The 27,912-nt window shown below is 43.2% G+C and overlaps 1 protein-coding gene and 2 pseudogenes across 3 annotated transcripts; 2 read left to right on the plus strand and 1 right to left on the minus strand.

Annotated features, from left to right (window-relative positions):
* LOC111980133 (potassium voltage-gated channel subfamily A member 1-like) overlaps nucleotides 1-27,912 on the plus strand; it is a 167,818-nt pseudogene that overhangs the window by 84,370 nt on the left and 55,536 nt on the right.
* On the minus strand, nucleotides 6-18,632 carry LOC111980721 (mitochondrial glutathione transporter SLC25A39). 3 transcript variants are annotated; one of them, XM_070449687.1, is made up of 12 exons: nucleotides 18,487-18,632; nucleotides 9,137-9,242; nucleotides 4,304-4,363; nucleotides 3,664-3,714; nucleotides 2,425-2,534; nucleotides 2,179-2,246; nucleotides 1,859-1,983; nucleotides 1,486-1,659; nucleotides 1,197-1,306; nucleotides 423-504; nucleotides 221-301; nucleotides 6-106 (listed from the first exon to the last, which is right to left on the minus strand). In XM_070449687.1, exons 2-12 carry the CDS (start codon nucleotides 9,231-9,233, stop codon nucleotides 6-8), a joined length of 1,059 nt encoding a protein of 352 aa, XP_070305788.1. In that variant the 5' UTR covers nucleotides 9,234-9,242; nucleotides 18,487-18,632. The 3 variants fall into 3 exon arrangements, with proteins under 3 accessions (XP_070305788.1, XP_070305787.1, XP_023867398.2); XM_070449686.1 differs by having other exon boundaries at nucleotides 9,137-9,234; nucleotides 18,487-18,505; XM_024011630.2 differs by lacking the exon at nucleotides 3,664-3,714 and having other exon boundaries at nucleotides 9,137-9,234; nucleotides 18,487-18,505.
* Nucleotides 19,157-27,691, plus strand: LOC111980132 (progranulin-like; annotated as a pseudogene).

Consider the following 27,912-nt stretch of genomic DNA (forward strand, 5'->3'; position numbering starts at 1 on the left):
GCCGGTCAAGTCATCATTTCTGAAGACAGACGTCTTTTCCCAAACTCATAGGTGCTGATCATGACAGCACAGGCTGGGGCCACTTTGATCACCCTGGGTAGGAAACCTGAGGGGGATAAAGAGACAATTTACCTGATTTAGTCCTCCATTCAGACTGCTTACTATACCAGCGCTTCAGGCATTGCAAATATATAATTTTTATATATCCTTTTGGACTTACCTGCAAAGAGCCCCCTGTATCCCGATTCAGCCCAAATTCCCCTCATGATATGCCATGTGGATGTGTGATTCTTCACAGGGACTAGGAGGAAGGGGAGAAAGACAGAGATTTAGTGGGCAATCCTACATTCTATCAGAGAGGATAAAATACGATTTCAGACGTGAATGGCCATATGGGTACATAAGACCCTGTAAATACACACCTCCCAGTGTCTCCATCTCTCCCAGTTGGATCTGTCTTCGCGTCTTCACCACGTCAAAAGGTAGGGTCATGATGGCAGCCACCTGGGACAGAAGACAATAGACACACTCTCTAAGCAATACCCAGTGAAATCAACATAATTTACCCCCTGATCTATTGATCAGCAGTACGTTATGTAACTAGACAGGTGAAACACTAAAAACAGGCTTTAACCAGGGGGTCCACCTGTTATCAATTATCAACAGTCTAATGGTTGTCACAATGACACAGCAATTCTCTATTTTTTTCTGGTGTCAACTCAACCCTTATAATAACTCATGAGAGGACTGTAGAACTGCCAAGATTTGACAGGGAACTTCCTGCTTTACTACAGATCTAGGCTAAGTAAGTGTGTCCACTTCTCTCACATATGAGAGAATCACTCTAAAAAAAAACATAGTCCTGTTTTCAGCAGGGAGAGGCATTTGGTTTTATTTATCATGGCCTCTTTCTGTCATAAATACAAATAACATCTGTGTTACAACTGGCTTTCCTTTCCTGGTGAGAGATAGCACACTGAAATCTTATCCATATGTGTCAATGATCTACCTATAATAAAACACACCTCTGCCTCACAGTAAACTGAAAAGAATAGGAGCGGGAAAAAAGAGTTTGACTATTTAACTGTATACACCTTGCAATGTACAAACCATCCATCATCTTCTTCATGAAATCTAATAGAAGACATCTGCTTTACATTGTAAATTCCCAGTAGATGTATTAATGAGATACTCACAGCTCCAGAGAAGGCCCCTGCTGTGAAGCTGATGGAGAAGGTGGCCTGAGACACATCGTACTGATCACACAGCTGGGCCTTCACCAGCTCATAGTTGAACCAGTACAGGGCTGCACACACAGAAAAACAGTCAGGTTGAAAAGTCACTGAGAAACATTAATCACACCGAAGATAGTATTTATTATTCACCCACACAGGCGGTCTTCATTATGTAACCCCCAACTTCTATCAACCAGTCCAACTAAGCCCTAGCAGTGACAGATAGATGGTTAGTGACATAACGTCTCACCTGAGAAGGGGACYTCTCGTAGGACGGTGGGTCCCCAGCCCCTCCACAGGGACAGCCAGCCATCCTGGGCAACACTAGAMCGGATACACACCCTCAGCTCGCTGTAGGTCAGCTTCTGGGACTGCATCTTGGTACGCACCAGCTCTAATGGGCTGATCACACTCACTGCTCCCACTGGAGAACACAGACACGGGGGAGTCAACGGAAGAGGGGCAMCAACAAACACAATATGTTACAGAAGGGAACAATGTAATAATGGCATTATTATACATCTACATTCTTAGTGTGGTGTGTGACAACTGAACTGTATCATAATCAAGACTTAATCAGCTTCCAGACATTGTGACCCCCCCGTCCCATGTAGTCCACTTACGTCTAGCGAGACCCCCTGCCACCAGGGGGATGTAGTTGCCTTGGAACCCCATGCCGTAGCGCAGTAAGTCTCTGAGCTGGTCATAGCAGGTGAAGTAGATGACCGTGGCAGGCACCGCCATCACCCTGTACACAAACAGCAAGAGACTGTCAATCTCAAAGCTCTGCAAGCTGTTACTTGATTAGGTGCAAAACAACACACTGAAATTGAAACCATGAAGTCATAGTTCTGAGTTTCTCTTTTATACAATCAAGGACTGATTGCTCTTGTTACCGTTCTTTATTACAAATACATGTACTTGAACTACCCCAGTGACTCACAGTGTGGGAGGCAGCCCGCTCCACAGAGACCTGACCCCCTCGTTGCGCGTGATCTTCACAAAAGCATCCTGAGAAAAACAAACACCACACCGTGTTTGTCCTTGGGAACTGTGGAGTTCCAAAACAATACAAACATTTGGGACTTCAAAAGACAGGTCGTTCCCCATCCAGTGCTTTAACTATGTCAAGCCAGGTGATGTTGTGCTGTGTTGGTGGGAGCGAATAAGAGGGTTCTGAGTCTCTTACCAGGGTGCCACTGAAGTGGGTTGGTGTTTTGTACCAGCTGGTGCAGCTGGCCCCATACTGACACACATAGATGTGATCCATCAGGCCATTACAATACAGGAAGCACTTCCCTGAGACAAAACACAAGAACAGGGTCACCAAAACATAACCATACTGGTTAATACGTTACTGTATGAGACATGAAGCTCTACTTCTACCTAGACTATAAAATAGGTAAATGTGAACATACTGGGAGTAATGCCAAACGTTGGCGTCTCTGTAGGGCACACATTCATGTGTAATTACAGTATGTTCATTTGATCTATAGCTTCTAGTTCTATGTCAAATGAATGGATATTCAATAGTTCTATAAAATAATGACATTGGTAAAAAAAAAATACTTTAACAGTTTGTTTTTCAGTCAATAGTTTAACTTATATTGATGTGAGGGTGTCCATGACAGAGGTTAGATAAGCTATTAATAACAGAGGTAAACCGGTCAGACAGACACTGGGGAAGATAACACCAAGGCTGCTCTAGCTAAGGCCTGCTCTGGACTACTAGTGTTTGCCTTATTTTAGGTATTGGCAAATGGTCAAGCCAAGGCAAAGGATTTGAGGAGAAATCTATAAACAAACAAACGAGCTCCTCTAGTAATAGAAAATGCCCTAGTAAAATGGGTGTTATACAGTATAACCTATGAACTACTTGTTTGTTTCTTTGAGATTCATAAACACAAGTTTCACAAGGCACAATTTGATACCCGGTAGCTATGAATCATGTTGAATTCTTTCACGTACCAGAAAGCACTCATTGTTACTACATAATTTCGTTGTGAAGTTCAATATTCTAATACTAACTAGCTGGTTACACTATCTGGGCAAATTTTCCTTAGTTTTCTTTATAAAATGTTCAGAGTGAGTCATGGTGTATCTGAGTGGAGAGATAGAGAGAGAGAGCGCCAAGGCTGTAGCCATATAATCATTCAGCTGAGAGTATGAGGGTGCACTGAGGAAGAGTATGAGGGCGCACTGAGGAAGAGTATGAAGTTACATATAGAGACATAGAGGGTACATATAATTGCCAAAGATTTCAAAATCAATTTGCTCAGACTATGATTAAAGTGCATTTGTTTTGTTTTCCCAGGAAACCCAGTTTGTTAGGTCATATTGGCAGAGCAGTGCCAGATAGGCACATGTAGTCAGTCAGACTGGGCAAAGTCTGGGCATGCAGCGAGCGGCGCCGGCGGGCTATACTCACATTTGGAGGGGCGGATTACACCACTCCATGAAGCAGAGTCAGCAGCTAAAGCTATGAACCAAGCAAAGAGAGAGAGAGACAATGAAAGAGGACAAGACACACAAAATAAGCATTTGAGCAGAGAAAAGCTAAAGCATGATTCCACTAAATGTAGCCCGACATGGCTGCCGAAGGTCAACATTGCCGACATAAGGACTTCTAAACCCCCTTAACCTCAACCCCTATTCTATTATTTAGGCTTAGGGAGCAGATGGGCAAGAGGCTGAACGTAGTCTCTCACAGGGAAAGTGATGACAGTGCAGTTGAGGGTTTTTTAAAATTAAATTTATATTTTTTTTTATTTAACTAGGCAAGTCAGTTAAGAATAAATTCTTATTTACAATGACAGCCTAGGAACAGTGGGTTAACTGCCTTGTTCAGGGGCAGAACAACAGATTTGTACCACGTCAGCTCGGGGATTCGATCTAGCAACCTTTCGGTTACTGGCCCAATGCGCTAACCACTAGGCTACCTGCCTCCCCAGTTTTCAGGGGTGGGGAGTGGGGACATAAACATCTAATACTTAGGCTATCCCGCAATGGTAAGAAGCAATAAGCAGACTCATCGTATAAGCAGTGAATGTTATCTGTTAGTGTTCTACCTTGATAGAATGGTGTTTGCTGGGCCTGCAGCCTTATCTTCACCACGTCCAGTGGTGTGACTGTAAAAGAGAGACAGATTCAATTATACTGATCTATTTACACCCATCATGGGTCTTGTCAATGAGGAACATGTGCATACACGAGTGTGAGCGTGTGTTTGTGTGTGGTGCAGTGTGTGTGTGGATCTGGGAAAATGGAATAGTGTTCTACAAAAACGGTGTCTTCTCTGAAAAAAAATCTGTGGTGGGGGGGTTCCTACACACAAGGCTTGGACACTTGTTCCGCAGGCTTTGGAGTCTGGTCAGACTAGCCAGACCTCAACAACCAGACTGGAGTTCAGATGGACACAGACTGACACACAAACTGAACCGGTGACAGCCTCTGATGCAGTTGTGGCAGACTCCTGTGTTGTCGTGGAGGCTTCGGTCACCCATGATGGAACATTTCATCCTACTTCTACAGTTGCCATGGCACCTAGTGGCAGGCTAGGCAGAGATCTCATGTAAATTCTGTACATATTTAATAACATTTAATCATTTTTATACAAATACTTTTTACAAACATTTTATTTTTCAACAGCTAAAAGAGTGCAGATCAAGTCTTGATATCATGAATTGTAATCCTGCCCGTAACCTGATGAAAATCAGCGTGGTCAACAAGCTAGCTAATTCAGTAGAGACAGTATCTAATATTGCTTTGTTACAATTGATTTCAGTACTGTATATCGATTCKCTCTCCCTAAATATTTGTCATCTGATTTATTTGTTTCAGTCTGAATTGTTTAATCTCACTTTTCGCCACCAGCTCCTGATATCAGGGCATAAAATCTATAATCTGTCTCCTGAATTTGCCTGGTGCACATGCACACTAGGTCCAAGCTTATTTTCCCTGGCTAAACTAGCTGGCTACTGAACTATGCTAGTTTTTGTCCTCATTGCCAAACTTCAGAAATACTGCACCCTCAACTTCAAAACTTTGCTACAATAGTTATAATTTGCTGGAAAGAAACTTACATTTTTTGTTGTTGAACAGTCATTACTGGTTTGTGAAATCTGTCGTAAGACTGTGGAAAAGGATATCATTGCTACTTAAAACGGACCCAACATCAATTTTCAGATTCACCGGCGTCATTGGCGTAGGGTTAGCTGGACGTTTCTGACTGGCCTTGGAACTGTGACAACAGGCAGCCTCTCCTCGCTAGGTGCGATATGTAGTGATTTTGCCAACACAGCCAGATATGTACACAGTCTTGTAACCTTTACCCTTTTTTTACACTGACTATCATTGATTAAATCAGACTTCTCTGGTATTATTTAGTGTTGTTTACACTGTTCAAAATTGTCCGATTATTTTTATTTATAATAATAACCCTCCTATTTCTGGATCCCCTTATTGTTATCATTACTATTATTATGATCATCATTATAATAATAAGTAATGACATAATTAGTAGGCTTAGAATAGCAGCCTTGTATAACCACCATCGAGCTGTAGGCCTAAGACCACATCCTGTGTACTGTAACTTTCTTAGGCCTATATTTCAATAGTTATATAGGCTACTGCATCAATCGATCATTAATTTGTTCGTGCCATCACACAGCATACGAGACATTCATGAAGGCCAGCATTCTGGAGTCGCCTCATCACTGTTGACATTGAGACGGGTGTTTTACAGGCACTATTTAATGAAGCTGCCAGTTGAGGACTTGTGAGGCTTCTGTTCCTCAAACTAGACACTAATGTACTTGTCCTCTTGCTCAGTTGTGCACCGGGGCCTCCTACTCATCTTTCTCTTCTGGTTAGAGACAGTTTGTTCTGTTCTGTGAACGGAGCAGAACACAGCATTGTATGAGATCTTCAGTTTCTTGGCAATTTCTCGCATGGAATAGCCTTCATTTCTCAGAACAAGAATAGACTGACGAGTTGTAGAAGAAAGGTCTTTGTTTCTGGACATTTTTTGCCTGTAATCGAACCCACAAATGCTGATGCTCCAGATACTAAACTAGTCGAAAGGCCAGTTTTATTGCTTCTTTAAATCAGAACAACAGTTATCATAATTGCAAAAGGGTTTTCTAATGATCAATTGGCCTTTTAAAATGAAAAACTTGGATTAGCTAACAGAACGTGCCATAGGAACACAGAAGTGATGGTTGCTGACAATGGGCCTCTGTACTCCTATGGAGATATTCTATAAATAAATCTGCCGTTTCCAGCTACAATAGTCATTTACAACATTAATGTCTACACTGTATTTCTGATCAATTTGATGTTATTTTAAATGGACAAAAAAAATGTGCTTTTCTTTCAAAAACAAGAACATTTCTAAGTGACCCCAAACTTTTGAACGGTAGTGTGTGTGTATGTGTATATATAAACTCAGCAAAAAAAGAACCGTCCTCTCACTGTCAACTGCGTTTATTTTCAGCAAACCTAACATGTGTAAATATGTGTATGAACACAAGATTCAACAACTGAGACACAAACTGAACAAGTTCCACAGACATGTAACTAACAGAAATGAAATAATGTGTCCCTGGACAAAGGGGGGTCAAAATCAAAAATAAGTCAGTATCTGGTGTGGCCACCAGCTGCATTAAGAACTGCAGTGTATCTCCTCCTCGTGGACTGTACCAGATTTGCCACTTCTGCTGTGAGATGCTACCCCACTTCCTCCAAGGCACCTGCAAGTTCCCGGACATTTCTAGGGGGGGGGGGGGGGGGGGAGAAATCACACACAGAACGAGCAGTATGGCTGGTGGCATTGTCATGCTGGAGGGTCATGTCAGGATGAGCCTGCAGGAAGGGTACCACATGAGGGAGGATGTCTTCCCTGTAATGCACAGCGTTGAGATTGCCTGCGATGACAACAAGCTCAGTCCGATGATGCTGTGACACACCGCCCCAGACCATGACGGACCCTCCAACTCCAAAATCGATCCCGCTCCAGAGTACAGGCCTTGGTGTAACGCTCATTCCTTCGACAACAAACACAAATCCGACCATCACCCCTGGTGAGACAAAACCGCGACTCGTCAGTGAAGAGCACTTTTTGCCAGTTCTGTCTGGTCCACGACGGTGAGTTTTTGTGCCATAGGCGACGTTGTTGCCGGTGATGTCTGGTGAGGACCTGCCTTACAACAGGCCTACAAGCCCTCAGTCCAGCCTCTCTCAGCCTATTGCAGACAGTCTGAGCACTGATGGAGGGATTGTGAGTTCCTGGTGTAACTCAGGCAGTTGTTGTTGCCATCCTGTACCAGTCCCACAGGTGTGATGTTCGGATGTACCGATCCTGTGCAGGTGTTGTTCTACGTGGTCTGCCACTGCGAGGACAATCAGCTGTCCCTCCTGTCTCCCTGTAGCGCTGTCTTAGGCGTCTCACAGTACAGACATTGCAATTTATTGCCCTGGCCACATCTGCAGCCCTCATGCCTCCTTACAGCATGCCTAAGGCACGTTCACGCAGATGAGCAGGGATCGTTCTTTTGGTGTTTTTCAGAGTCAGTAGAAAGGCCTCTTTAGTGTCTTAAGTTTTCATAACTGTGACCTTAATTTCCTTCCGTCTGTAAGCTGTTAGTATCTTAACGACCGTTCCACAGGTGCATGTTCATTAATTGTTTATGGTTCATTAAACAAGCATGGAAAACAGTGTTTAAACCTTTTAGAATGAAGATCAGTGAAGTTATTTGGATTTTTAAGAATGATCTTTGAAAGACAGGGTCCTGAAAAAGGGACGTTTATTTTTTTGCTGAGATACATATATATTTAAATTCAGTTCCACAATTGCTGACACTTAATCCTAGTAAAAATTCCGTCTTAGGTCAGTTAGGATCACCACTTTATTTTAAGAATGTGAAATGTCAGAATAATAGTAGAGAGAATGATATATTTCTGCTTTTATTTCTTTCATCAGATTCCCAGTGGGTCAGAAGTTTACATACACTCAATTAGTATTTGGTAGCATTGCCTTTAAATTGTTTAACTTGGGTCAAATGTTTCAGGTAGCCTTCCCACAATACGTTGGGTGAATTTTGGCCAATTCCTCCTGACAGAGCTGGTGTAACTGAGTCAGGTTTGTAGGCATCCTTGCTCACAGACACTTTTTCAGTTCTGCCCACAAATTTTCTATGGGATTGAGTTCACTCTCTGTACTATTATTCTGACATTTCACATTCTTAAAATAAAGTGGTGATCCTAACTGACCTAAGACAGGGAATTTTTACAAGGATTAAATGTCAGGAATTGTGAAACTGAGTTTAAATGCATTTGGCTAAAGGGTCTGTAAACTTCTGACTTCAACTGTATATATAAAAGTTTGATAATTCTATAGACCTGATCACCTGTTGAAGAATTTGACCAACACTGACTAGTTCAAGTATACACAGTTTGTCATTTATTGATTTTAACAGATCGGTTTTGTCCTTTACCATTCCCGGTGGTGAAAATATTAAATCGTCTGTGTCTGTAGAAGAGTCACGTTTTAGTTTTGAAATAGGTTCCCCTGTCTTACTCTCTGCCATGTTTGGGTGTTGCTTGTTTTCATCACATTTGTTGATACATTTCTCTAGTCTTACGATTTGTTTTGTGTTGTTATCCAGATTGAAGGTTATTACCCACCAGATTGTGTAGTGCAAATATTTAGCCTAACTTACAGATTTTGAATATTACGTTTTTATCTTGATGTGGTCTACATAGCTGTGTTCAGTCCACCATCTTGGTGTTTGCAATCTGTGCTTTTACTGGTTCCCCTAAATTCCCCTAGGTAGGTTTATTTATTTATTGGCAGAGAGAGGACATGTTTGTTGTTGTGCCCCTCTATTGGACATTGATCTTACCGAACACTGATGTGAGCAGCGCCCCAGTGCCAGAGGCCAGCATCTGCTGCACTGGAGTGATCCCAGCTGAGGGGGTAACAACAGGCCGCTCCCCCATCCTGACCACCTGAGACAGACAGGGAGACAGAAAACATCAACCACACCACTCAAATGTTCTTGTCATAGTGTTACTTTAATTTTCTCTTCTAATGAGAGGCTAGTTAGTGCTTGACAGATTCCATTATATGTGAAATAAAAAAGGCTGTTGGGGAGTGCCTCTGCTTTGAGCTAGGCTATACTCTGTCAAACTGTGCTTGATTACTGAGACAAAATACAGAATGTCCTCAGGGCAAGACGGCAAGAGTGGTAACTGCCTGGACAACAGCATGGCCATTGTAAAGCTTGAGCTTAGCCTAACCCTAGGCTCCTGCATATTATCCAAACGTGTGTCTTAGGGGTCCTTGAATAGCCAACAGCCACTACTAGTCCAAATGACAAACAGCTTGTTATTCAGGAGTCTATTTCTAAGTGATAGTGACTAGACCAGCTTGTTATTCAGGAGTCTATTTCTAAGTGATAGTGACTAGACGTACAGTAGCCTCGTTCATGTGGGATAGGAGGGGTTATAATAGAGAGCTTGACACACTAAGATTAGGTATCTGTTATGTGCACGTCTCCCCTCTCCTAGCTACTACACCCAGTTTTCAAACCCCACACACTCCCACAACACCTCACTGATACAATAGCACGTCTGGTGACATAAAAACTACTATCCACAGAAGATTGACTAAGCGCACATTCAATACAGACAGCGAGGGGGATTAGAACCTGGTGAACTGAAAATTGGTGATAACAAATGGCAAATTGAAATGGGTGATATCAAATGTGTTTACTAAGAAATTAATAATTGGCAGATTATGAATGAAAGAGTCTAGAAAGCAACAAGAGAGAACATCTACCTCTCTCTTTACAGTACCACTAACATAGCTCTGTAAAGGGCTAATCGTTTCTAGAGTAGTATAAACATTTCTAGCCCAGTTCTTGATCAGAGGGAGCCATCTCAAGCATATGATCGAATGTGTTGCTGAATGTGTTTGTGCACTGCAGAGGAACTGAGCACTTATCAAGCCATGCCGAATGTCTCGTACTGCAGGCTTGCTGGCAGACGATCACGTTCCAATTTCCCTGACTATCACCTCCCCCTACTGCAGCTGACTGTGGCAGGATTACCCTAAAACAAATCCCACCATATCCCGACCCTCAGCAAAAATATGAACACAGGCCAGGAACTGGTTCCTACATTTACAACATTGTCTAGGCTAATTTCACAGAATTAAGACAYCAWRMMMRWWWYKKKYWTGRTAAGAGTAAAAATMATAACTACTTCCTCTATGGCTCATGCATCTGATTATTATGCATAATATTTCTAATCCATGTGCTTCATCAATCTTGCCCTGTGTTGTGTGATAAATGGCAGGGTCATTCCTACAATGGTGCCTTTTCTGTCCCCAGGAAATATAACTTCTTATTTTGTGTAAAAGGTGGATTCCAAAAGGCTTTAAATATAAGGTCAGCTGTCATTTACCTTAAACTCAAAAATATGTATCTTGAAAGGGAATTTTATGCATTTTGAACACTTTTCAGTGGATGTAGGCATGTTTACCATGTCCCTGGGTGTTACTCATCAACTTCCACGAGAAGTATGCCATAAAATATTTTATTTATCTATTTTCATTATTTTATAGTCCTAGTTAATATCTCATCAATAATGTTTTCTTCATGATTATTGTATTTATTATTCTATTTAAGATTATGTGTGTCCCTGATATCACTTTCCACCCTGTTAGAATGCTGCACTACTTGGGAGCAACTAAGGTAGTTAGCCTAGTGGTTAGAGTGTTGGGCCAGTAACCGAAAGGTTGCTAGATCGAATCCCCGAGCTGACAAGGTAAAAATCTGTCATTCTGCCACTGACCAAGGCAGTAAACCCACTGTTCCTAGGCCATCATTGTAAATAAGAATTTGTTCTTAACTGACTTGCCTAGTTAAATAAAATAAAAATCTCAGTGCTAGAGGCATCACTACTGACCCTGGTTCGATTCCAGGCTGCATCACAACCGGCCGTGTTTGGGAGTCCCATAGGGTAGCGCACAATTGTCCCAGCGTCGTTAGGGTTTTGCCGTCATTGTAAATAAGAATTTGTTCTTAACTGACTTGTTTAGTTAAATAAAGGTTAAATAAACATAAAATAAATAGTTTGTTGTAATTCTCCATTTAAGAAAACAACCCCTTCGTACAATGACACCATTCAGGAAGTGTAATTTCTTTGGTGGGAAAACAATGGCGCAAAGCTCAATAAATATAAAGTTTTATATATTTTTTGTCTGTATGTCCCACTCGTACATCTCCACTGTTAGGCAAAATTTTGAAAATTCACCAAAAGTAAACATTTTAAAATGTTTGATTGATTAATTAAAATCCTAAAAGGTATTCCCAAACTGGGGTAGGAGCAAACTGGGGTAGGAGCAATGATATCAAATAAAAATTAGATTCACATTAGAGGGCCATTCCGATTAATCGGTCGACGATTAATTAGGGCCGATTTCAAGTTTTCATAACAATCGGAAATCTGTATTTAAAAAAAGAAAAATTACACCTTTATTTAACTAGGCAAGTCAGTTAAGAACACATTCTTATTTTCAATGACGGCCTAGGAACAGTGGGTTAACTGCCTTGTCCAGGGACAGAACAACAGATTTTTACCTTGTCAGCTTGGGGATTCAATCTTGCAACCTTTCGGTTACTAGTCCAATGCTCTAACCACTAGGCTATCTGCCACCCCAAGCTGTCAGGAATACCTGACAGCTTGAAAGACATTTTGGACACTACAGTGAAAATGTAGCAAGGCCCCTGAACTCTCATGTATTTTCTGCAATATGCAATGATATGGGCAGAGACCACGTAACGCTTTCACAACATACTGGTTATCAAGGGGCAAAGTATTGACAACATTTTTTTTATTGAGAGATAAGCTTAAAGTTCTTTACTGACCATCATTTTCTGACCGCTTGCATGATGATGAGTTTCTCACATGACTGGCTTATCTGGGTGATGTTTTTTCTCGCCTGAATGATCTGAATCTAGGATTACAGGGACTCTCTGCAACTATATTCAATGTGCGGGACAAAATTTAAGCTATGATTTAGAAGTTGGAGCTCTTCTCTGTCTGAAACACACAGGTCTTTCCATCATTGTATGATTTTTTGTGTGCAAATTAACTCAAATTTACAGACAGTGTCAAATGTGATATAGCTAAGCACCTGAGTGAGTTGGGTGCGCAATTATGCAGGTACTTTCCCAAAACAGATGACACAAACAACTGGATTTGTTATCCCTTTCATGCCCTGCCTCCAGTCCACTTACCAATATCTGAACAAGAGATCCTCATCGAAATGGAAGATTTCTGGATTGGGCTGTGCTCAGAGTATCCTGCCTTGGCAAATCGCGCTGTTAAGACACTGACGCCCTTTGCAACCACGTACCTATGTGAGAGGGGATTCTCGGCCCTCACCAGCATGAAAACTAAATACAGGCACAGACTGTGTGTGGAAAATTATTTAAGACAGACTCTCTCCAATACAACATTGCAGAGTTATATTCCAAGATGGCATAGCAGTCAGACGTCCTTTGTCCTCGTCTTGTCGTGTCCCGTGTATATATATATATATATTTACATATTTTCTTCACATATCTTTTTATATATATTTTTTTATAAAAACTCAACTTCAAAACACTCTCCTGCAACCTGCCTCACCAATTTAAAAATAAATATATATTATTCACCTCAAATCTGAAATCCACAACAGAAGCTAGCCAGAAGTTAGCCAGTTCATTGGCTAACGTTAGTATTCAGCTAACCACGGTTGGCGGTCATCAGCTGTCCTTTAGCTCGAAAAGCTATCGGCAGTTTTGTACAACGCGACTCAGACCAGAACATACCGGACCTATTTTCTCTCCATATCCCCGGATTTCTACCGCAAGCTCTGGACATTTACACATGGATCTTGCAGCTAGCTAGCTGCTATCCGAGTAACTATTGGCTAACGTCGGTCCCGGAGCAAACATCAATTATTCCAGAGCTAGCCAGCTGAAGAGTTCCATCAGCCACTCCTGGGCTACAATCACCTATCCGGACCCGTTTTACTGCCGATGCGGAGCCCCACCGGGCCTTCACGACTGGATTACCGACGTTATCTGCCCGAGGGAGTTATCCAACTGGCCCCTCCGTCGCGACGTAACCTAAATGCCAATCTGCGGCCCGCTAATCATTAGCTGTCTTATCGGCTGTTATCTGAATAGGTCTATCGGACAATTTTCTTGGGCCACTATAACTACAACTATTTTGCCAATTGGATTGGTCCCCTCTTCCACACGGAACCCCACTAATCTACCGACGGAAACGCACGAGGTGGCTAAAAACAGACCTCCATCCTCTGCCAGCTTGCTACCGATGGCCCGGCTAGCTGTCTGAATCGCCGTGACCCCAACCAACCTCACTACTCACTGGACCCTTATGATCACTCGGCTAAGCATGCCTCTCCTTAATGTCAATATGCCTTGTCCATTGCTGTTCTGGTTAGTGTGTATTGGCTTATTTCACTGTAGAGCCTCTGGCCCTGCTCATTATACCTTAACCAACCTTTCAGTTCCACCACCCACATATGCGATGACATCACCTGGTTTCAATGATGTTCCTAGAGACAATATCTCTCTCATCATCACTCAATGCCTAGGTTTACCTCCACTGTATTCACATCCTACCATACCTTTGTATGTACATTATACCTTGAAGCTATTTTATCGCCCCCAGAAACCTGCTCCTTTTACTCTCTGTTCTGGATGTCCTAGACGACCAATTCTCATAGCTTTTAGCCGTACCCTTATCCTACTCCTCTTCTGTTCCTCTGGTGATGTAGAGGTGAATCCAGGAGCTGCAGTGCCTAGCTCCACTCCTATTCCCCAGGCACTCTCTTTTGATGACTTATGTAACCGTAATAGCCTTGGTTTCATGCATGTTAACATTAGAAGCCTCCTCCCTAAGTTTGTTTTATTCACTGCTTTAGCACACTCTGCCAACCCGGATGTCCTAGCCATGTCTGAATCCTGGCTTAGGAAGACCACCAAAAACTATGAAATCTCCATCCCTAACTACAACATTTTCAGACAAGATAGAACAGCCAAAGGGGGCGGTGTTGCAATCTACTGCAGAGATAGCCTTCTGTCCTACTATCCAGGTCTGTACCCAAACAATTTGAACTTCTACTTTTAAAAATCCACCTCTCTAAAAACATGTCTCTCACCGTTGCCGCCTGCTATAGACCACCCTCTGCCCCCAGCTGTGCTCTGAACACCATATGTGAACTGATTGCCCTCCATCTATCTTCAGTGCTCATGCTGCTAGGTGACCTAAACTGGGACATGCTTAACACCCCAGCCATCCTACAATCTAAGCTTGATGCCCTCAATCTCACARAAATTATCAATGAACCTACCAGGTACCACCCCAAAGCCGTAAACACGGGCACCCTCATAGATATCCTCCTAACCAACTTGCCCTCTAAATACACCTCTGCTGTTTTCAACCAAGATCTCAGCGATCACTGCCTCATTGCCTGCATCCGTAATGGGTCAGCGGTCAAACGACCTCCACTCATCACTGTTAAACGCTCCCTGAAACACTTCAGCGAGCAGGCCTTTCTAATCGACCTGGCCCAGGTATACTGGAAGGATATTGACCTCATCCCGTCAGTAGAGGATGCCTGGTTATTATTTTTTTTAAATGCCTTCCTCACCATCTTAAATAAGCATGCCTCATTCAAGAAATGTAGAACCAGGAACAGATATAGCCCTTGGTTCTCTCCAGACCTGACTGCCCTTAACCAACACAAAAACATCCTATGGCGTTCTGCATTAGCATCGAACAGCCCCCGTGATATGCAACTTTCAGGGAAGTTAGAAACCAATATACACAGGCAGTTAGAAAAGCCAAGCCTAGATTTTTCAGGCAGAAATTTGCTTCCTACAACACAAACTCAAAAAAGTTCTGGGACACTGTAAAGTCCATGGAGAATAAGAACACCTCCTCCCAGCTGCCCACTGCACTGAGGATAGGAAACTCTGTCACCACCGATAAATCCACTATAATTGAGAATTTCAATAAGCATTTTTCTACAGCTGCCCATGCTTTCCACCTGGCTACCCCTACCCCGGTCAACAGCACTGCACCCCCCACAGCAACTCCCCCAAGCCTTCCCCATTTCTCCTTCTCCCAAATCCAGTCAGCTGATGTTCTGAAAGAACTGCAAAATCTGGACCCCTACAAATCAACCGGGCTAGACAATCTGGGCCCTTTCTTTCTAAGATTATCTGCCGAAATTGTTGCAACCCCTATTACTAGCCATTTCAACCTCTATTTCGTGTCGTCTGAGATTCCCAAAGATTGGAAAACAGCTGCGGTCATCCCCCTCTTCAAAGGGGGGGACACTCTTGACCCAAACTGCTACAGACCTATATCTATCCTACCCAACCTTTCTAAGGTCTTCGAAAGCCAAGTCAACAAACAGATTACCGACCATTTTGAATCCCACCACACCTTCTCCGCTATGCAATCTGATTTCAGAGCTGGTCATGGGTGCACCTCAGCCATGCTCAAGGTCCTAAACGATATCTTAACCGGTATCGATAAGAAACAATACTGTGCAGCCGTATTCATTGACCTGGCCAAGGCTTTCGACACTGTCAATCACCACATCCTCATCGGCAGACTCGATAGCCTTGGTTTCTCAAATGATTGCCTCGCCTGGTTCACCAACTACTTCATTGATAGAGTTCAGTGTGTCAAATCGGAGGGCCTGTTGTCCGGGCCTCTGGCAGTCTCTATGGGGGTGCCACAGGGTTCAATTCTTGGGCCGACACTCTTCTCTGTATACATCAATGATGTCGCTCTTGCTGCTGGTGAGTCTCTGGTTTTCCACCTTCTCACGCAGACACATTCTGTATACTTCTGGCCCTTCTTTGGAACACTGTTAACAACCCTCCAGATGAGCTTCAATGCATACAACTCTCCTTCCGTGGTCTCCAACTGCTCTTAAATCAAAAAACTAAATGCATTGCTCTCAACCGATCGCTGCCTGCCACCTGCCCGCCTGTCCAGCATCACTACTCTGGACGGTTCTGACTTAGAATATGTGGACAACTACAAATACCTAGGTGTCTGGTTAGACTGTAAACTCTCCTTCCAGACTCACATCAAACATCTCCAATCAAAGTTAAATCTAGAATTGGCTTCCTATTTCGCAACAAAGCATCCTTCACTCATGCTGCCAAACATTACCCTCGTAAAACTGACCATCCTACCGATCCTCGACTTCGCTGATGTCATTTACAAAATAGCCCCAACACTCTACTCAATAAATTGGATGCAGTCTATCACAGTGCCATCCGTTTTGTCACCAAAGCCCCATATACTACCCACCATTGCGACCTGTACGCTCTCGTTGCTGGCCCTCGCTTCATACTCGTCGCCAAACCCACTGGCTCCAGGTCATCTACAAGCCTGCTAGGAAAAGTCCCCCCTTATCTCAGCTCGCTGGTCACCATAGCAGCACCCACCTATAGCACGCGCCTCCAGCAGGTATATCTCTCTTGGTCCCCCAAAGCCAATTCCTCCTTTGGCCGCCTCTCCTTCCAGTTCTCTGCTGCCAATGACTGGAACGAACTACAAAAAATCTCTGAAACTGGAAACACTTATCTCCTCACTAGCTTTAAGCACCAGCTGTCAGAGCAGCTCACAGATGACTGCACCTGTACATAGCCCATCTATAATTTAGCCCAAACAACTACCTCTTCCCCTACTGTATTTATTTGTTTAGCTCCTTTGCGCCCCAAATATTTCTACTTTGCACATTCTTCACTGCAAATCTACCATTCCAGTGTTTTACTTGCTATATTGTTTTACTTCGCCACCATGGCCTTTTTTGCCTTTACGTTCCTTATCTCACCTCATTTGATCACATTGTATATAGACTTATTTTTCTACTGTATTATTGACTGTATGTTTGTTTACTCCATGTGTAACTCTGTGTTGTTGTATGTGTCCAAACTGCTTTGCTTTATCTTGGCCAGGTCGCAATTGTAAATGAGAACTTGTTCTCAACTTGCCCATACCTGTGTTAAAATAAAGGTGAAATAAAATGTGCATCCTTTTCAAGCAAACCTTGTCATTTAACCTGTTGAGTTAGTCACAATTTTCGATGAACAAATAAGGTTTTATATGTAAGATGGTTAAATAAAAGAGATAATTATATTATATATTGTGCCCTGGTCTATAGAGCTCTGTCACTTCCCACAAGCCGGGTTGTGGCAAAACTCACACTAATTCTTATGTTTAATAAATGTATAGTGTTATGTTGTGGCAGGCTTACAATTACGGCAAAAAACAACATTTGAGAGTTGCACTGACCCTGGTGTGAGGGGGTACAGCTTAGGTTGAATGTTTGAAGGGGTACGGGACTATAAAACGTTGGGAACCACTGTGCTAGTTCAATCTCTCACTCACAGAGCTATGGCTAATTTAGTCTTAACATTTCCACCCTGTTAGGATTATGCACATAACAGATTGGAAAATCCACCTCAAAAAATGTAAGTGCCTGAGTTGATCAATAGTGTTTTTCTTTAAGTTCAAACGTGTCCTTTTTCTGTAGAAAAAAAAAGAGTATACTATTATTTCTCAAATGTTTAGGTCCAGAGGAGAGCACAATCAGCTAGCTGGAAGGAAGGGACCCCAGCTAAAGTTGATGAATTCTGATGCAATGGATCAACAAACTGGTAGTATAGCATAATGTAACCTAATACTCATGTATTTGCAGCTGGACATGTCACATACTACAAATATACGCTTTGGTGACATCGTCCAACCGATCAGCAATATCAAGAACTCTGCTCTAGGTAGCACTTGTTGGGCTGTGAGTGATGTTAAATGATGAGGTGAATCGAACTAACAACGGAAGTATTTGTCGTGTGGATAATTTATTTTTCTATTTTTTATTATAGAACGAGTTGTTGCCGTGCTCACTTTCTAATTATAAAACGCTCACAAAACATTTGTTGCTCGAACATACCTAGGTAGCGCTAGACAGTGAGCGATCCATGCAGTACAGTAGAGTAAGCTATATGCAAAACGGAACAGCATGCCAGCCCTCCAATTCAAGATGCTTGCTAGAGGCTAGCTAGCTGGCTAACAGACACTAGCTAGCTAGCTGACTAAATATCGCAAAAACAGAAGATAAAACATGTCAAAGCTTGATACTCACATCTAGTTTATAGCGTAGCTATAAAGGTTACTCTATCTGCGTTGTGAATTTGATGGGAATTTCATGGACAATGTTGCCTGTTTCCCTAAGTGGTTGAATGGACATGCTGTCGACAGACGTAAGCTGCTGTTAGCTAACTTGACAAAAGCTATCGAGATAGGCACTAGTAAACCAACCCTATTCGTCTGCCGTGACAGACACGCCTTCCAATTAGTCCTGCACGGTTCTTGCATGGTATTCTTATTCTTCCCTTGCAAAAGATGAACTATATTTTAAGACAATTAAATACTCTGCCAACAAAAAACTGTTAGAATTATAAATGTGCGTCCTCCCCTCCCCGCATCTGTACTTGAAATAAATGCCTGCCCTTCGTATCTCTGCACCATCAGTGTCCATAATCAGGTTTGCTGGCCTCGCTTGCTCATTGAAACGACAACATCAACATCCCCATTTCTCCTCCATCCTATCTGTTATCTTGGTTTTGTCCCAATGACAGTATTTTTATTTGTCCTTTGAACTACTGCACTCCTCGCGGAGAAGCTTTCTAGTACCTGTCAGTGGCGCGTGTGTGGTAGATTGACACCTATGTAAACCATTCAGAATGTCGAATAGCTAGGAAGACATTTAGGGGCGTGAACATATTTCCTCTACTCGACATTTTGTTGTTGAGAAACTTCAGCGCGTTCAGAAGTCGGCTACATTGTCAAGGAGCGCTGACACCTGTAAAGTCACTGAGATAGAGGTATGGTCAACTTTTTTTTATTTAGATAGAGGCAAGATCTCAATGACAAATATATTCAATTATAAACTTCTCAAGTGAAATTGCACCAAATGTTCTACTTCAAATTAAATTGTATATATTGTGCTATCCTCGTCATTGCTTTTAAATTGTTGTCATTGTCTTTTGTGATAACAATTAGAAATCATTTAATATGGACCTAGGTGGGTGGGTCCATCTTTTAAAATTCTAAATGCACATCATGACCACAAAGATTGAGTGTGTGCCAATATAAAGGCATGGTGGTATATCAGGGTCCACAGTTCTTCTGAAACTGTTAAAGCCTGTTTTCTTCTCCTTTTGAAAGCACCTTGTGACAAAATACAGTAAGTGATTGTCTGATTGTCAGGTGAATATTGTCTGTGGTTAATACACCTGTGTTCCCTATTGCTCTTGATACCACAATGAAGGAAAGTATCTCTTATGGGAGGTACTTGGCTCAGATTAAGGGGAATTTTCCTTTAATAAAAACAGGTAAACTGAAAGTAGAAATGCTGTATGCTGCATCATTTTTGTGTCTAGTAGCCTAAACAACATTGAAGCAATGGTAAACTGCTTTAATGATCTCCCCTATGAAGCTCAACACTTAGTAACAGTATAATCATATCCCCTTTTCTGCATCATAGATTCATTCTTTAAATATGGTTGAATATGAGGGCTTTGTCTTGGTAAGAATGTGGAACTGTTAACTTTCTGAAGCTCACCCCATGGAACATAAAAGAGGAAGTGAATCTATGAAAATAGCTTGGGGNGGCTTTGTCTTGGTAAGAATGTGGAACTGTTAACTTTCTGAAGCTCACCCCATGGAACATAAAAGAGGAAGTGAATCTATGAAAATAGCTTGGGGAATTTTGATATACTTTAGTAGGCTACAGCACTACCTCAGGAGATTGTCTGAAAGTTACTCTAGTTAAGAGGAAAGTGAGAGTTCTGTCTAGATTTAGTTCTGATGACTCCATTGTTGCGATTTTATGCATTTCTGTACAAAAGAGCTTTATAWKATTTGTCAGTTATTGATTGTACAATAAATGTATATAATATACAGTTTGTGTTACAAGTTATTTCTGTCTCTCTCTTTCTCTCCAGATGCAMAGGTATCTGGTGCTCTGTATGGCCCTGCTGGCCCAGGTCTCTGCTGATGACTGCCCAGGTGGAGAGGCGTGTGAGGAGGGCAACACCTGCTGCAAGGTCCCCTCCYATGGRTATGAATGTTGCCCAATGTATCAGGTATGTATGGGGTGGTGCCTGCAGAACTTAGCCCTTAGCTTTATTTGCAGCCTGAACCCGAGTTCCCTAACCCTTGTACACTGAATTATATCTATTAGAAGTGTACAAACCAAATAGGTAGACTATGGTGTCATTGTCTCTTACCCTGAAATAGATACCTCTTTAATTGCACCCTTGTGCTAGCATTCTCTCGTAGTATTTGTTTGGTCTGTAAGATGTGAGATTCTAACACACTTTGTTAATCAAACTACTCTTACCATTTATCTCAGGCTGAGTGCTGTGAGGATCATATCCACTGCTGCCCTGAGGGAACACTCTGCGTTGTGAATGAGTCCATGTGTGTGAATGGAACTGTCTCCCTACCATGGGTGGAGAGAGTCTCTGCTAAACAGTCCATATATCCTAAAGTAAGAATGTCAGTGAATCCAGGAAGAAAGTTTAGCTGACTATTGACAACGTTGAAATGCACTGTACACAAAGAACTGCTTACCCCTCTCTTAAAGCTTTATACAAACAAGAATTGGTTCTAACCAGTTCTCACAGCCTAAGATAGGCTCTAAAGATCTTTTCACTCCCCTAAATAGACAGAACTAGAATTCAGCCTGGTTATGCCTTTAGTGCCCCAGAGATAAGGAGGCAAAAACAAATCAATCCTTTGTGCGGTGTGTGAAGAGGGTACTGAAAATTAACAGTGAAAAGTACATACAGTACTATTCAACTCAAGCATTTACATAGCATTAGACTGTAACAAAWCCATTTTRKRCCAACAACGTAATTAARCTAGATGAACGTAAGGAAATCAAAAATACTATGATCAGTCATYTTTTTTGTCATTGAAAAAGTCWAATGTATTTTTTRRWKCCCTCTAGTCTTTCAGAATGATCAGTGCATATGCCGGGGATGAGGATGATAACATCTGCCCTGACAAGTCCCACTGCCCCGAAGAGTTCTCCTGTCTGAAGGCCACTACAYGCTATGGTTGCTGTCCTGTCGCTCATGTAATAACCTAACCACTGCTGCAATCTAGCCTTTTGCGCCAGATTCATACTGTTATGCGGTTCACATAAACATACATTGGTGTCAATGGAAAAACTGGAGTTATGTGCACAMATATCAAGTTAGGATGCAGGCCTGAGTGAATAGTAAATMMATCTATTGTACACACAGGCTGTGCCTTGCTCTGATGGGAAACATTGCTGTCCTGAAGGCCACCAGTGCAGCACAGACTGCAGCTCCTGCATCAAACAGACAGGTTAGACTCTTGTGGAGTCACATGTTGCCATCTTATGCGTCTGTTGCAACATCATCACTAACCCCTCTGCCTACTAACCCCTCTGCCTTCTTCCACCCCGGCAGAGCCTGTTGTTGCAGTGATGTGCAGTGACAAGGAGTCTGAGTGCCCAGAGGGAACCACATGCTGTGAGACTCCAGATGGGAGTTGGGGGTGCTGCCCCATGCCCAAGGTACAGGGGAGGAGGGGGCTAGGGGGTTACCATCATGGATTTGCCAGTCAGGAATAATATTGGTCCTTTGAATGTGTGACATGTACACTCTCCAGTGTCTGTAATCACTCCATGGAGAGATGTCTAATCAAGGATTTGCATGGCCTATGTGCTAACCCTTTGTTTATATATGCTCTTCTCATGAGGTGATTCTCTGTGTGTCTGTGTGTACTGACCAGGCTGTGTGCTGTGAGGATAAGATTCACTGTTGTCCTGAGGGCAGCACCTGTGACATCAAGCAATCCAAGTGTATATCCACTACCAACAAGGAAATGCCCATGTGGGCTAAGTTCCCTGCCCGCAAGAGGGCAGAGTGGGAAAACCAGAATGGTAGGTTTCACCCCCCCCCCCCCCAAAAAGGCATATTTTCCTGGTCTATTTTTGTACCAATCACTGTCTGGATGTTAATGTGTATATGATTATTTTGCTGTACGTGCTTTCAGAAGTTGCCCAAGTGACAACACCTATTCCAGACACTACCACCTCAGCCAATAGGAGTCCTGCTTCTCTTTGGGAGGGTACTTCTCCACCCTTCATTAGGACAGGAGGTATGACATTACACTTCTTCTTAGAACAATACAATAGTGCTGTGGAATATTTTGTTAGCTCGCCAGTGTGTTTGAACGTAACACCCTGCTGTCTCTCCAGACGTTCCCTGTGATGAGTCAACGGCCTGTTCGGATGGAACCACATGTTGTAAAACACAGGAAGGAGGATGGGCATGCTGTCCTCTGCACAGGTACTATGTCTCATACTGTAGGGGCCCATTCATCTCTTTAGCTAATCCATTTCTTCAAGATAGATCAACCTGATTGCATGTCTTTTGCTTGTCCTGTGACAGCTTCCCCTTTTTGTTTGGGCTCTTCTCTCTTCCAGCAGTTTGCTGCAGTGACTTGGTCCACTGCTGCCCTCATGGTAAGAAGTGCAACCGGCTGCCCAGACGTGTGACGACCCCTCAGGTCCCCCTCTGAGCCCTGGCTGAAGAAGGTTCCTGCCGTGCCTCGGGAGGGTAAATTGCCAGGAGATGTTACCTGTGACCCCACCCATGTGTGTCCCGACAACACCACCTGCTGCAAGACAGCGTCAGGAGACTGGCCTGCTGCCCTTGCCTGAGGTAGGGACAGAGAGATGTGGCTAACTGCTGTGGATAGGCAAATTAATGAATGGCCTCTTAACTTGACTGCTCTGCGATGCGTGAGAGATTCTGTATGGCTAACAAAGAGGCACTTAGTTTTTGGTCTTTACGACATCCCAGTATCATTCCTCATCTTTACTCCTGTCAGCTTGCTGCTGCTTGTGATCTTAACCTTCTCTTGCCTTGTTAAGGGATTTTGAGCTTGAACCACATGTTGTTTTTATAGCATTGAAAAGTAGAACTGGGAAACTGGGTAATCTAGGAGTCACAACTTTTCTCTAACTTGCATAATCTCTTCTGCTACCAGCAATACCTCTACATAATTCTTAAAAGGCTTGTGACAGTCTTAAATGACAGAAAATGTTTGTTGTGTGTCTATCCCTTCCTCCCTCCAGGCGTGTTGCGTTAGTGTGAACCACGAGCACGTCTGCGCCCGATGAGCACCACCTGTGACCTGCTTGGCTGCTGCCACCTGTGATGGTCCCTCAGTGCGGAGCCCATCCGGTGGGGAAGGTGCCCATCTACAAACACCTTGCATTGATCATGAAGAGGCCCCCCAGACCGCAGCAAGGGTGCATAATGGAATGACATGGAGCTGCCTACAGAGGATGACAAAGTGATGAAGATGAGGGGCCAAGCCCAAAAACACGTTACAATAAGATCATAAGGTATCGTCCAACCACCAAAGCCGACCTAGCTTGATCTAATTATCTTATAATATTATGTTAGAAATGCATCCTCCTTGGAGATTGTGTTACTCGCTAAACATACACCCTGTCTGTCGCATACGTCAAGCAGATCTCCAGATCAAAATGTTCCCGTTGTGATATGTGCAACCCTCTGTTCGGATCGAACTAAACCAAATGTTTTCTAAACAACATCGCAAGAAGTCAAGAGGTAAGTGGGCTAAGCTGATTCTGCCAGCCCGATATACTATTGCTCTCAATCGTGCAGGGCCCATCAACTCTCTGTAGTCACTTGAATCCATTCTTCAAGAATAATTCACACCTGTATTGCTTGCTTTTTGCTCTGGTCACGTGGACAGCTTCCCTATTTGTTGAGGCTCTTCTCGCTCCAGGCAGTCTGGCTTCGCATGCACTTGGATCCACTTATGCATGCCCTCATGGGTAAAAGTTGCAACGCTGGTCTCCAGCACCTGGTAACGCTAGTGACGACCCTAGGCATCCCCCTCTGAGCGTACCTGGCTGCTAAGAAGGTTCTCCTTGCCTGGTGCGCTCCGGGATGGATAAATTGCCAGAGATGTTACCTGTGACCCACCCATGTGTTCCGGCACGGCGACAACACCACCTGCTGCAAGACAGAACCGTCTATTGAGACTGTCCTCTGCCCCTGCTGCGTTGACGCAGTAGAGACAGAATACTATGGCAATAATACTGCTTGTCGAGTAGCAACACTTAAATCAGATGGGCTCTTACACTTGACTGCTCTGCGATGCAGTGACAGAGATTCTGTTTATGGCTTACAGAAGAGAGGCAACTTGTCTTGGTTCTGTTACACATCGCCAGTATTATCACTCCTCATTCTTCACTCTCGTCAGCTATACTGCTGTGTGATCTTAACCTTCTCTGCCTTGTAAATGGTTGTTGGAGCTTGACCAAATGTGTTTTATATCAGAGGTGGCTATGTTTCATATGGAAAAGTGTAACTGGGAAAACTGGTTAATTAGGGAGTCACAACTTTTCTCTAACCTTGCATAATCTCTTCTGCTACCAGCAATACTTCTACATAATTTCTATAAAGGCTTGTTGTGTGTCCTTTCCCTTCCTTAAGGCTGTTTGCTGTGAGGACCACGAGCARTGTTGCCCCCATGGCAGCACCTGTGARCTGGCTAKCCTCACCTGTGATGGCCCCTCAGGGCCAGAGCCYATGGTGGGGAAGGTGCCCGCCCTCACKACCCAGYCACCTGATCATGAGGAGGCACCCGCAGACCACCAGGGGGTGCAGATGGARGACATGGAGCTGCCTACAGAGGATGATGAAAGTGARGAAGACGAGGAGTTGCACAGGACACAGTGTGACGCCCACACCAGCTGCCCAAAGGACGCCACCTGCTGCTTTATGAAATCCACCCAGAAATGGGGCTGCTGCCCACTGCCACAGGTGAGTGTTACAGTAATGGTTAGTGCTGAGCAATTGGTGCTTTTGAGGTCTGTTCGGTTTCGGTTCGATTATAAAAAAATAATAACGGATTTCGGTTTTGATTATTTGGGTTGAATGCTGTAACAGCACAGAATAAAACAATAAAAMTCCCATGGTGGAAGTGACTGCCCATTTACTGCTTATCACATTGCTTTACTTTAATAAAATATTAGGTTTTGTGTGTATTACATTTGTTTTAATTTATAACTTTGTTATTTCATTCCAATTAATCATTTCATCTCTATAGAGCTGCTGCCTATGCTGTCTGACAAAATCACTATTTTGTAGTTCTTCAACATAAATAAGGCATACTTATTTACCAACTAGCAATCACTTTGATCARGTATTTTCAGGTAGAGATACCTCGCGAAGCAACAGCTGCTCCAAAGACAGTACAGTATGAAGATGGGCAGAAACTGCTTCACCAATAGAAATATCCAATCACGCTTGTAGACGATGTCATGGCGACGTTGGCTAGCTAAGCTCATGCGCAGAAATGCCAATGGGTCTAACGGGCATCACGTGCCAAACTGCACCTGTTCATGCCATCAAATCAAAGGCACTTCTTCAATATAGTAATTTTTTATAAAAATTGAAACGTGTAAGATTGTCACTTTCACGAGGTTGGAGTAATAACATGTTCAACTACGTAAGACATTGGCTCGAATCTGGGTTGTACCTTTAGATTTGGAGAAAACATTTTTTAATTTGATTTGGAGAAGAAGAAAAAATGTAAGGACACTTTTTTTACTTGTCCCAGTGACTTCTAAAACCCCAGCCTGGTCTGCTTCTCAAGCGCTCTCTATATCCCTTCTGTAGCAGGCATAAAATAAACACAGACCGTACAAGTCGATGCGCAATGGATTATAGTCATTGTAGTTAATTACAATGTTTTATGCGCTAAACTATGTAGAATATTGGCCTGTTGGAAACAACCCCCCACAAGATCTCACAGTTCAGGCTGGATCTGATTTATCTCTAAAGAAACTGCAACGTGCGCATTGAGCTCATAAAAAAAAAACTGAACGAAATGGAATTTAAATAATTTAACTGACATCGGTCAATTAGTTGCTTGATAGCCAAAATGTTGGTCAATCACTCAGCACTATTAATGGTGTTCCCAACTAGTGAGGAAGGATTTTAGGGAATGAAAGCCCTTTCCCTCACTACTCGCTGTTCCCTCTTCCCCAGGCAGTGTGCTGTGCTGATGGAGAGCACTGCTGTCCCAAAGACTACATATGTGATATGCGCAAGACRTCCTGCTCTAAGGGTGGGGTGGTGATCCCATGGTACAACAAGCTGGCAGCTGAGCCAGATGACAGTGCCCTCACTGCCCCCCTCTCTGTGAAGTGTGACACCCAGAACAGATGCCCTGAAGGCTCCAGCTGCTGCCAACTTTCCACAGGACAGTGGGGCTGCTGCCCCCTGCGCAAGGTGTGTGTTTGTGTGAGCGAGGGTGTGTGTTGGTATGCACATGCGTATACAGAACCCTAGAAACAATTTTGCTCTGCTATCTCACTTGGGAAGCCTTTCATGTCTGTACCACATCTGGCCGTAATTGGGAGTCCCATAGGGCAGCGCACAATTGGCCCAGCATTTGTCCAGATTTGGCCAGGGTTGGCTGTCATTGTAAATAAGAATTTGTTCTTAACTGACTTGCCTAGTTAAATTAAAATAATTTCTCTGTCTTGTCTCCCTGTATAGGCTGTGTGCTGTGCAGATGAGGAGCACTGCTGTCCACAGGGCTACAGCTGTAACATGGGCTCAGGGACTTGCCAGAAGCTAATGTTTCTTCAGGTCCAGACGGTACCCCTAACTCGGGTGTCTGCGCCTGAGCCCCCGACCTCACAGGAGAAGGAAATCCACTGTGGGGGGCCGTTTGTCTGCAATAATGAGGAGACATGCTGCAAGGTCTCCGCCACTACATGGGCCTGCTGTCCCGTTCCAAATGTATGATATACTCCTCTGCCCTCTCACCAGACACCACAAACACTTCTAGAAATGAAAATGTCATACTAATGTTAGTGAAGTTCAAGACTAAGGCATCTACTCTCCTTCTATTGAATAGTCAAATTCCTATATGGTTTCTCTCATTGCTTCCTCGATCTCTTTTTTTTTTACTCTCCCTTCCACCTTATCCCTGTCTTCCTCCACCTGTCCTCCTAGGCGGTGTGCTGCAGTGACATGAAGCACTGCTGCACTACAGGCTACACCTGTGGTGGGGGACGGTCCTGCACCCAGTCCACTGGCTTCAAATGGGACCACTGGCAGGTGTTCTTCTCCAACAAGAAGAGAGCCCTGCGTGTGTGACAACATTGGGCTAGACCTATCACTCCAAACGTTGGAGTGATAGGCCAACACTCCACCACCAGACGCATTGCACTAATGAAGGGACGCGGGAACTTAATATCACTGTTACAGTATATCAAATTGTGTTTTTTACAGAGGAAAAATAGTGTGTGTATTTATAGGAAAGGGGAGTGAAAATAAGTAACATTTTGCGCCATTGGTAGGTGCTTGGAATGTTACTACATTTACTACCCATGCTTGCTCATGAACAGAAACTATCAAGGATTTGAAATCACTCCAAAAATGAGATACCAATGTTGAACAATCTTTTAGGG

This window comes from Salvelinus sp. IW2-2015, linkage group LG20 (assembly GCF_002910315.2).
Source record: "Salvelinus sp. IW2-2015 linkage group LG20, ASM291031v2, whole genome shotgun sequence".
Lineage (NCBI taxonomy): Eukaryota > Metazoa > Chordata > Actinopteri > Salmoniformes > Salmonidae > Salvelinus > Salvelinus sp. IW2-2015.